The 12,216-nt window shown below is 36.7% G+C and overlaps 1 protein-coding gene across 1 annotated transcript in view; it reads left to right on the forward strand.

Annotated features, from left to right (window-relative positions):
• TOPAZ1 (testis and ovary specific TOPAZ 1) overlaps window positions 1-12,216 on the forward strand; it is a 66,546-nt gene that overhangs the window by 34,636 nt on the left and 19,694 nt on the right. The window contains exons 9-11 of the mRNA XM_052001380.1: window positions 7,076-7,227; window positions 7,445-7,537; window positions 11,957-12,072. Of these exons, the coding sequence (XP_051857340.1) occupies window positions 7,076-7,227; window positions 7,445-7,537; window positions 11,957-12,072 (361 nt within the window). The remainder of the gene's footprint in view (window positions 1-7,075; window positions 7,228-7,444; window positions 7,538-11,956; window positions 12,073-12,216) is intronic.

The raw sequence follows: 12,216 nt of genomic DNA on the forward strand, positions 1-12,216 counted from the left end.
CTATCACATGTAGGCACTGCCATATTGTCACAAACATGAGAGGAAGGTAGATGCCAGAAGTTTGCCTCCTGCATACCCTCCCAGGATCAGTTATTCTGAACGAAGGAGCAAGTCACCATCTCTGAAGTTGAATAATCACATTTTCTTCTTGATAAATGCTTAGTAAATTTAGTAATACCTACAAAAAGTCGATAATATATATTATTTTCTGTAATCCTTTTTATATGTGCTAATATTCTTAAGAAATTCTTTAAAGATAAATGAAACTTACTTAATTTGACCACTCAGAATAATTGGATAGTTTGTGATCAAAGAGTTCTCAAAAACTTGACTGTTGATCATCGTAAAAAAGCATAATCTGAATTGCTAATGAGAAGCACACACCAAAAAGGTTCTTTTCATCTCACATCCAGCAAATTGGCAAAAGTGACAAAAGATAATAGTTATTAGAGGTATTGTAGGAAGATAGACGTATTCATTGTATTGTTGGAGCTGTGAATCTGCAATAGTTGTGGAAAGTAGTTTTGAGTCATAAGAATACATTAATTCAAATGTAATGGCCTTTGACCCAAAGATTCTACTACTAGGCATATTCCTTAAGAGGAGGCAAACTGACAAGAAAACCCACCTAAATATCAAATGTTGATAGCAGTACTTTTTGTAGTTGTAAAGGACTGGAAACATAATTTAGATGCCCATCAATTGAAATGACATTAAACAAATTAGTGTACATGAATGGGAAGGAATGTTACTATGCTGTAAGAAATGATAGACTTTGAATCTCACACCTCATTATATCTATGTGAATTGCCACAGAAGGAAATCAGCAGAACCAGTAAAACTGTTACACAGTACACAGCCACTACAGTAATGTAAATGGAAAAAACAATGACAAAACAATTGGAAGTAACTTGCAAAATTATAAAAACCAAGCATGGCCTCAAAAAAGTTATGAAAAGATACCTTCCATCTCACACCTCTGCAGAGCTGTAAGCTTCATGATGAGAGTAGAACTTTATATTTTTCTTCTTCTACTTTTTTTTTCTTTAAGGAAATTATTTGTTATATGGAGTATGCCTCAGAGAGGGGGAATGCCAGGGGAAACTTTGGCAATATAAAAACAATAGTATCAGTAAACATTTATTAAATAAGATACTACAATAGTCATCTACCTATAGAGATACAAAATTGTTCACATTTTTAATTTTCCCACTGATGTTAGCCACCAAAAAAAAAATTGTCTTGTTGATTGTAATCCCTGATGTTTAGTTGAGAACCAATCAACTGTCATTTGCTATTTAAGGTACAAAGCAAAGAGTAAAGCCATTAATGATAGTTATTTCAGACAACCAAAGACCTGAATTTGGAAAGCAACCAGAGAAAAAAATACATGGAGACTGCTGTTAATGTTCTTGCTATGTAAAAATAAGCCACATTAAAACTAAAAGGAAGAAAAAAGTGGGCCACCTAAAGGAAATCGTTTTCTCTGTTTTATAAAGCACTACTCTTTAGCAATCTTTGAAACTCTGCTACTACCTATTCGATCAATTAAATTTTAAAGTAAATAGGAAGGCAAATAGTCTATTTAAATTTTCTGATGGCTAGTTATATAAATCAAGGAGGTTTATTTTTCTAATCCTCATATTTCATAAAGCCTGACTTTTACCAAAAATTGGATAAAGACCTGCATTGACATAAGACAATGATGAATTATGAACCAGGAATGGTTTCCTTTACCCAAGTTCAAAGAAATAAATCATTGAAAACATCTCCCATTGATATGTTATCCCTTCCCCTACAACCCACATCTTCAGTAAGAGTTCTTGTCTGTGTTCTCCCATGATTTTCCAAAGAGAATCTTGCTATACACTTGGTGGCTGCCTTGGAGCTATGTGGGTTTAGGAGATTTCATTTTTTTTTTTATATTCTATGTGCAAAGATGATCTGTTAAAAATAATTATAAAGTGATCCCCAGTGTCTGCCTATATACATACCCTTCTGTTTTCATCAAACATTCTCTTGGTACATGCATAGAGCATTCTCAAAAGGATTTTACAGTTAGGAGATAGTAAGCTTTGGGTCAGTAGTTACTGTCTTCTTATGCTGTCTTTTGTGTGTGTGTGTGTGTGTGTGTGTGTGTGGTAGTATTTTCTGTGATGTTTTCTCCATTTTGATAGTCTCCTTGTCAGATGATTAGCGAATGAATGAAAAATATCTGCTTAGCAACTTTGTGCCCAACATTGGTAATAAAAATACTGTCCCTGCTCTCAAGTAGTTTACATTCTACTAGTGAGAGACAACATATGTAGAGGATTGGTCGACAAGGAGGGATATTTTGGTTTGGGAATTGATTGGGATAATAAATGGAGCAATAGGAGAAGTGATTGACATGGTCTTTCCAATAGCAGTATGATCTGATTACAATTTTATCTAGAAAACAAAAGTCAGTGGAATATCTATCTGATGGTGGATAAATGACCAAATGCCAGAGGTCTGGAAGAGTCAATAGTTGTCAGGATAGATGCGTCATCCAAAGTCCCCTTTGAAAATGTGGCTGGGATAGAATGTGAAGCATAACTAGGACCAGTTAGATAGACTGGGCCACTTGATATGTAGGCCCCAGGATAGGAATCCTTACCAAGTGGTCTCCTCCAGCACAGAGTTCTGTGTGCACTTGTTCCATTCTAGCTGCGTTTTCCCAGTTTCATCTTCTGTACCATTCCTTATGTGAGTATATTAGGTATTGAAGTGTTGGAATCAAAAAATGGTAGTTCCATTGTCATTCAAACTAAGAATAGAGAGCACTCTAGAAAGATCTTTCCAGTATCCTTTAACAATTCTGAGTCGTAGTTGGGTTTTATCCCAAGCTTTCTACAGATCAGTTTTCATTTTTACTGACTTTTGCTGTTTTCTGAAATGATTAGTGCTCATTATTTTACATGATCTTGGGCGGGGGAGAAAGGGAACAAGAGTTAGATCCTCCAGGACAATATGGAAGGCATTAGTAAACTGACCTCACAACTGTGAGGTTCTCTGTGGTCACAGAGGTTGAGACTTTTAGGGAAAGTTACTGGTTTTATTCTCTTATGATCACTAAAGGATCAGATTGATAAAAAGGAAAATTCATAATATTGTAATAGTGGAAAGGGATAACCAAAGACATAGTTTTAAGCCAATCTTTAGAAGTGTTTGTCAAGTAAAGTTGAGACTAGAAGAGGAATTGACTCAAAATTCTGCTTGTGACCCCAAGGGAAATAATATTTCGGAGCAGCACACTGCATCTTTTAGAGGCAGGTCTTTTATTCTTAAGAGATGGGAGAAACTCCTAATCATGACGAATAACTCTTGGGAAAGTAGGAAATCTCTTCTGCAAAAGATTGTCTATGAGAAGTGGAGCTAACGGATTGCATGGTAGAGGATATTTCTGGACATCCCTTAAAGATGATCTTCATATCTTTAAACAAGGATGTTCCTATAACATTAAAACTGTGCAAAGAGAGAGAAAGTGTGTGTAGTGTTTTCCATTATATTACCACTTTCTAATGTCCTACACTGAATTATCAGTCTTTCAACTCAAAGAAATTCTTAGCTGAAATTCATACTTTGTTCTCCAGAATATAGTTGCCTAGATGAGGATGGCTTTTCATCATTATTTGACAATCTTTGAGATCTATCTTCATGATAACTTCTTTTAATCCATAGCATGTCATTTTCAATTGTATTGAGAACATTGAATTGAGAATTGTATTGAGATTGTACAACTCAATTGTAGAACTCAAACAGTTTAATTCTAAAAAAAATTTGTGACACATTTTAAAATGTTATCTTGAAAGTACTATTTAAAAAATTATAAAGATAAAAGCAAGAAAATTTTAAGACTATCAGATAAATAGCCAGAAATCCTCCATTAATATTGGACTTGATACCTGGCAATATAACAGATATTTCAGTGACGTTCTTTTTTTTTTTTTTTCCTCTCTTCACTAGTGACATTACAAGATGTTTGCATTTAGTAAGTGCCTACTATGTACCAGGCATTGTGCTGGGCGCTAGGGATGCAAAGGCAAAAATGAAACAGCCCCTGCCCTCAAGGAACTTACACTTTATCAGAGAAGACAACATATACACATATAAGCATAGACAAATAAGGTAATTTGGGGGCAGGGTAGGGGTAGATATTGGAGGCTTAGGCAAGGCCTCATACAGGAAATGCCAGTTGGACAGATTTGGGAAGGAAACAAAGAATTCTGAGGTGAGGAGAATTCCAGGCATGGAGAATTCAACAAAGGAGAAGAAACAGTGTGTTCTGTGTGATGAACAGTAAGGGGAGTTTGAACCGTGGAATTCAGGAAGAGGAGCAGCACTTAAAAATACCTATCGATAGTACAGTGAAGTTGAAAAAAAGGTTGGAGCTAGATTGTGAAAGACTCTAGATGTCAAAGAGAAGAATTTGTATGTGGTCCTAGAGATAATAGGGAGTCACATGGGAGCAAGGGAGTGACCTGATCAGGCCCTTATTTAAGGGTCACACTTTGACAGTTCTGTAGAGTTGTGGAGTACAGAGTAGAGATCACTCGTGGATCCCAGCTAGAGTATTGTGGCTCTGGAGATAGAATAGTTAAGGACAATAAAAAATACTTTTTGTTTCACCCCTTGTTGAAAATCTTTTCCATGTGTATTAGAATGTAATTTTCTGCTTATCATTCTTCAATATTTAGATTGTCTTGATATCCCAACAGAGATTCAAATTGTAGCCCCCCCTGATGTCTTTTCATCTGTGCTTCAACATAAATCTTTCATACAAGACCAAACTGACATGCTTGAGACCTTTTGTTTTATATACCAAACATACTAATCTGTTGTTCTGTTAATTTGCACCAACTCTGAGCTTTCATTCCCCTCCTTTTGTAGTCCTACGCATCTTAGGGGATATTTTATGTTCCACTTTTATGTTTTTATAACATTTTATTCTCTGCTTATGTCCACCGTGCATCATTCCATAGATTTTTTTAGTTATTTTGTGATGTAATTTGTATATTCATGACTAAAAATAGAATCATTAGGAAAATATTGGTAGGTATAAAGATGAACATTTTTTGGAGGATAAAAGTTTAGAGTTATTAAAATTAGTGCACAGTTTCACAAATATAATTCAGTCTGATCTCTTACAGCTCAAAATTGATCCCATCTTGTCAACATTTATACATAACCTTTGCCTGAGATGCATGTAGATGAATTAGTTTGGAACACCCCTCTATCCCTATCTATGAGGGTAAAGTTAATTTTTTTTAATCCCAGTATAATTCTTTGCATTTATCCATATTATATGTTATTATTTTTTTTTTTTTAGTATGACTCAGTATCCTGCCAAGGTCTATTTGAATACTAACACTTTTAGCCAATATGAGAGTTAAGTTTTCCAGCTTGTGTCATCTGCAAATTTGATAAATCTCTCCTTTATCCAAGTCAGTCATTGGTAAAAATGTTGGAGGTTTCAGGACTAAGCACAGATTCCTTTTCTTCTCAAGCCCTCCTGTACCACTTCATTCTCTGAGCAGAGAATTTCAGCTCCTGCTTTGCCAAAAGCGGAGGTTAACTATCCACCATTCTTCTCATATCCCGCTGCTCAGAACCTTCCATAGTTCCCTTTCTCTTCCTGTGTTCCAGTCTCTAATTGGAAAGGCCAACACTACTTATGTCCTCTAGTTGCCTGCAGCAGCTTGGTGCTTCACGCATCCTTCTCTGACCTGAAATCGCTCCCTCTCCTGCATTCCTCCCCATTCACGAGGACAGTGGCTCAGCAGTCAAAGCTGCTGATAGAATCACTCACTACTTTATTTGTAGTGGATCTAGGCCAGATTACCTGAAGTCATCAGACTCCTGACTCTTATCACCATTTCTTTGCATGAATAAGGCACAGGCCATAAATCTGTCTAGTTCATTCTTCATCTTGGATCCCAGCCCTTAGCACATGGCAAGTGCTCAGTAAATGCGGTGGATGGATTTCGTTGTGATGAGGAATATTTGGTGTGGAAGCTCTGTCTAGTTCAAGTTGACAGCCCCGCAGCCTTGAGGGATTAAGCAGCACACCCCAATCTCACGTGCCAGCGCTCTGTGCTCCAGTCTTCCCACTGCTCCTGGCTGGCTCTTGGGAGGCCTCTCTCTGCTGCTACAAGCCAAACAAGACCTGAGCAGGAGCAGCCCTGTCCTGTTCTGTCTCTGCCACCCTTTTCTTCTATGGCTTCTGGCTCCAGCTTTCTCTCTTCTCCTCCAAGGCTGCTTTTTAAAAACAGTTTGAAGTTGTGTTATATTTGTTCATGCTTCCAGGACTTTTATGTCTTTGGTGCTCAGAGGTCCCGAGTGGAGAGTCGGGAATACCTAAATTCTAGTTCTTTCTTCAACACTGACTAGCTCTGCAATTTAACCTCTCTGGGACTTGGTTTCTTCATTTATAAATGATATGTACAATATATACCTACAGTGGTGGTAAGACTCGAGTGAAATAGTGTATTGAGATGCTTTGCTCTGTAAATACTATAATTATCAGGTGCTATTATTATTAATCAAATCAAAATTATCTGAGTTGAATCATTCTAAGACATCTTTAATGTAATACAAAGAACATAGACTGTAGAGTTCACTGGCTAAGCTCTCATGTAGAACATGTTATGTGTGTGACTTTGTGGGAGCATGAAGTCAGTGTTTTGGGGCCTCAATTTCCTTATTATAAATTGAAGAGGATAGACTAGATCATTAAGGTCTCTTCTGGCTGTAGCAGGACTTGTTAAACTTTTTCACTCACAACCCCATTTCACCCAAGAAATTTTTACATGACCCCAGGTACATAGGTATATAAAATAGGTATGCAAATCAAACATTTACTGATAATAAGTCATATTATTATTATATGCATAACCGACATTCAGTTACAAGACCCCATATGGGGTGGCAAACAGCAGTTTAATAAGCTGGGAGCACTAGGCCTCTCATTTTTTAAAATAAAACTTAATGAATTGTGTTTAATTTCCAAATGGCAATATCTTAAAATCATATCATCTGAATCTTACATTTTCAGTAAACCTGTTTATGGAGTACTACAGAAAGTTTCCTCCTGGGGTACATTTTGAATCACAAGTGCTAAATGACCTTCTGATTTCTTTACTCAAACATTGTTTATTGAAAGAAGTGTTTCAGGTAGTGAACATCAGCATAATGGTCAAAATGCTGGTAAGTAATCTAGAAATACCTTTGAAAGTTTTTTCACTAAGTGAATGTTGTTTCATTATGCATTTGTTTGTGTAATTTAGTGGCTTGATATTTATGTTTATTAAATACCTCCTAGAGAACAAGTGCATTTTCAGCCTGAATTAATTTGAGAAAGCAAAAGTATCCTGAAAGAAGAAATTGTGAAAATGAGTGTGCATCTTTTTTTTGTTTTATCCAGCCTGCTCTAAAAGTATTAATAAAAGTATTTGAGCATGTGGCATCTATGAACTTAAGGAATGCTGTACCAACTCTAATTGATATCTTTTGCAAGGTATGATTGTCCTCTTATACTTTTTTTTTAATTTAAAACATTTATTAAGCAGCTATTGGTACTGGTGATAAACAGAAAAACATGAAGTAGTCTGTCTTTATCAGGTTTATCCTTTCTTGTAAGGATACTATATATATGGATAAATAAATATAAGATAGATTGTGATGGGAAAGAAGGGGAGAAATGAGCATTTATTAAGCACCTACTCCAGGCTAACAAGCATCTCATTGTTCCTCACAGCAATCTTTGAAAAATTTACCGTTAATATCCTCATTTTACAGTGAGGAATCTCAGGCAAACACATATTATATGCCTTGCTCAGAGTCACAGAACTAGTGAATGTCTGAGGATGGATTTGAACTCGGCTCTTTTGGACTCCAGTACCAGTGCTCTGTCCACTGCTGCCACCTAGTTGCCTAATTCTAGGTTAGGGAACTGGACATAGCAGAGCCCTCATGGCTTTCTGTAGGAAGTAGAACCTGAGAACTTCTGAGGTTAGGGGAAGGATTCCAAGCTCTCAAGACAAGAGCTGCAGATACAAGTCTGGAATGTCAAGTTCAGAGATTGGCTGGAACATTTGGCAGGTAATATGAAATGAGTCTGGAAAGATGGTTGTGGAGGACTTTCAGTGGTAGGCTAGCGAGTTTGAATTTTGCCCTAGAGACATTAGAACAGCCAAATAGGAAACTTGAGTAGGGAGTGACATATTCACAGTGACATTTTAGGATTGTTAACTGGACATTTGTGTAGAGGAGAGCTGGATGACTTGAGTCTGATTGCAAGTAAACCAATATGATAGCATCTTCAGTAGACCAAGTAAAAGGCAAAGGATGCTGTAGCTACAAAGTAAAGGATATGGAGAAAGAAAGGAGAAGATATAGTGAGGTAAAATAGAAAAGATGTGACCATGATTTACTGAGAACAGCAGAAAGAAAACATAAGAATTCTTTAGGTTGTGGCTCTGAATACCTGGAGGACAGTGGAACCAACAAAAATAAGGAAGTTTAGAAGTGGAGTGGGATCAGAGAGGAAATTCATAGAGAAGTCAGCTTGGGGTCTAGGTAAGTTCAGTTCATAGCCAGTCATTATCCAGGCCTGGAATCAAGAGGATAACAATGACTAGAGACAGAAGTTAGTGAGATGTGGGCGGGTGGATGTAGATGCAGTGTAGATAAATGGCTTATAGTAAATTGAAGTTCAAAATATGAAAGAAAAATCATGAGAGACCATCTAGTTGCCTTTGATGAAATTAGGTTATTTGAACCAAATGAACTCTTTCCTCTTTTTTTCTGGAGGAAAACTCGCATCTGGCTTTTGCAATTGCTCAATTACTGCCAGTGATTTTTGAAAGATTGGGAGAGAGGGGAAGAAGACCATGAAAACCTGAAGAATTTTCTGCCACAGAAGTGGAGAAGGGAAATAGTGCTAATTTAAAAAAAAAAAAAAAAAAAAAAAGGAAAGAGAACTGTAGTGCAAATGATAGGACACTGAGCTTAACTTTTAGTTCCAGGGGGAAATCCTAGATGTGATCATAAAATAAAAAGATTAGAGCTAGAAAGAAGTGGTGATTACAGAAAGATAGCACATCTTGGCAAAAAACATCATGCTAGACTAATTTTATTTCCTTTTAAAAAAAAATAGTGTTACTCATATGCTTTTAGCATATTTAACATGTATTGGTCTACCTGCCATCTGGGGGGGCCGGGTGGGAAGAAGGAGGGGAAAAATTAGAACAGAAGGTTTTGCAAGGGTCAATGCTGAAAAACTACCCATGCATATATCTTGTAAATAAAAAGTATAATTAAAAAAAAAAGAAAGAAATACTCAACCATTCTCAAAGGCCTAAAAATTAAAAATATATATATGTATATATATATATATATATATCAAATTACCCAATTAGAAGTTATCTGTAAGCATATAAAAATGCTCTAAATCATTATTGAATCTATTTTTCTTGTTTTTTAAAATGTGTTTTTTAATCACACCATGACTATATTGAATTGTCTTTTCAAGAATGCACAAAAAAGATGGAGAAAATTGAACTTCACTTTTCAAAATGATAAAAATTGTGTTTACATGTAATTCAGGAAAATATTAAATGAATAAAAATATTTGATAGAGTTCACTTGCAAAAAAAAAAAAACAAAAACAGGGTTATTAAACTAGTACATTAGCCAGCCAAACTTTAGAGTTCGGTAAAGCATTTGACACAGTATTTCATGCTATTATGGAAAAGAGGGAGAAACAGGATTAAACAATAATATAATTAGATAATATGATTAGAGTCAGAATTAATTGAAAAGTTTGATTCAAAGAATCATGATTATAGATTATTGAAAGAATGAAAATAGTAAGGAGACAATTTCCTAGAACAGAAAGGACAGAATGGCTTCAAGAATACACGTAGAGGGGCTTGCTCATCACCTAGAGGTGACCCTTCTCCTTATCAAGGGTGAAGGAAAAGATCTGAGTGATGTGAGACAAAGGAAGGAGAAGAAGGAACTTTTGGTTAATGTCCTCAGTTTTTTAAGCTCGTATCCTGAGGGGTCAATAGATAATAGCTCTGATGATCTTAAATGACAAATATGGACAGAATGAACTTCAGAGGAGAGTTCATTGAGTTGATAATAGTAAAAGAAGAGTCTGGAAATGGCAATAAGGAACAAAGAGCATTTTGAGTTAAAGACATACTGGAAAGGGTAACTAGGGAAGTTGTGTCATCAGGGGAAAGCCAGGTCTCTCTCAGTCAAGGTGAGAAGATAAATGGGGAGGGGAAAAGTATGGAGAGAGCTCTACAGTGGAATCTGGTGAGGAGGATAAGGGAAGAGAGAAGAACAGATGGAAGTCAGCATGAAAAAAAACTTTGCATCCAGAAATAAGGATACGACACCACACCTCAGCATTCTCTGCTGCTCTGGAGAGTGTCCTGAGTTTAAGAAGACCTTGATTAGGGTGAAAGCCTCTGTGCCAGCTGAGGATCCGTTGTTGAAGGAATTAGACTCAGATAAGACATGATTGCTAGGTTCATGTATTTCAGGGACTGTAATATGGAAGAGTTTGGCCCCAAAAGCCGCGGAATCACAATTAACCAGAAATTAGAAAGATGCCAGATTAAGGTAGAAAGGCATGTGCTCCCTCTGGCAGTTGGGAGTCTCCCATCACCAGGAGTCTTCCAATAGGCCAAATGGCCACTTATTGAATATTTAGTATGAGGAATTCTTGCTTCAGAATGGGTTGGACTAAATGGTCCCTGAGGTCCCTTCCTGTGCTGAGATCCTGGAAGGAAGTGGGGAAGGAAACAAGAGGGATTTGATTGTGAGAGGGAGAAGAGAATGAGGAGGCTTGAAGAGAATTGTTTGTTTTTTTTAATGAATGGGAGAGACCAAGACATGTGATGGGGAGCAGGGAAGAAGTATCTGGAAAAATGCAGCATTGAGGATTAGAAAGAGGTAGCAAAGTGTAGGGCTAGCCTTGGATTCAGGAAGATGTGGCTTCAAATCCTACCTGACACTTCTGTGTGGCCGTGGACAAGGCACTTCAGTGTCCTCACCTGATGGTAATTCTAGGAGCCGCTTCAAAAATCTGCTTTTTGCTTTATATTTTTGGCCTGGACCAACTCCACAGAAGAGAAGCTCCTTCCTTGATATAGAACAGCAACTTGTCTAAATCCCATCAATCTTAGCATTGCCTGAAGCACTGAGAGATGGACCAGCCTGCCCAAAGTTAGCTAGCTCTAGGGTGTGAATTAATGGTAGAAGATGAGCTGAGAGGCTGACCTTCTACATAGCCCTGCATCAGGCTGCTTTTCCAGAGTGGGAGACTCAGATGAGCGACTGTGGGCAATACTTTGCTAACGAACTTGAGCATTCTATATGAAGGTATCACCTAGGATGGTTTGGAAGCTTGAGAGTGGGTGGGATGGAGGGAACCAATGTGGGGCTAGGGGTAAAGGTTGTCTTTGTCAGAAGAAGGAGTCTTACTCCCCAATATAAAATAATTCTTTTTTGGAATCTAATGCATCCAATTAATATACTATGTGTATTAGGGTGTGTGGATAAATAGACACTGCTTATACCACTAGGGTCTATGTGGTATACATGCACACACACACACGCTCTTAGAACACTTGTCATTATCACACTTTGTTTTCAGAGTGGCTTTGCTCTCTTCAGAAACTTTTTGAGTAGATTTTTTAAACTAGCAACTATTCCCCACTGCCTAAAATAGCACTTTCCTAGTTAAATATTTTAATTCTTTAGTTAATTCTTTTGTGGTATCGGTAGGTTCCATCCTCATTCCTTTTGGCAATAATTAACAGTCTAAAGAAAGCAGAAGAAGAATGGCTGAATGCTTTGTTTTGTCTAAATGTTTGCAGTAGAAAGTATTATCAATATTTTTTCTCTTGCTATTTTGCAGCTTGTAGAAGCTGGGATGATTCTTGATTCTGAACATTTTAACTATCTTATTAAGCTCTTATACCAAGTACAGGCTTCCAAACAAGAAATAAATGCTGTTTTAGAAATGAAATCCAGGTAAGAAAGCTTTAAAAAAAAAAAAAAAAAGCTTTATTAAAATACCAAAAATGTTTTTTTTCTTTTCGTCTCGGAAATAAGTTCAGAAATTAAAACACCAATACAGAATTTTACTTTGTCACAAGTTATTCACGCTCTCCTCTA

This window comes from Antechinus flavipes, chromosome 5 (assembly GCF_016432865.1).
Source record: "Antechinus flavipes isolate AdamAnt ecotype Samford, QLD, Australia chromosome 5, AdamAnt_v2, whole genome shotgun sequence".
Classification (NCBI taxonomy): domain Eukaryota; kingdom Metazoa; phylum Chordata; class Mammalia; order Dasyuromorphia; family Dasyuridae; genus Antechinus; species Antechinus flavipes.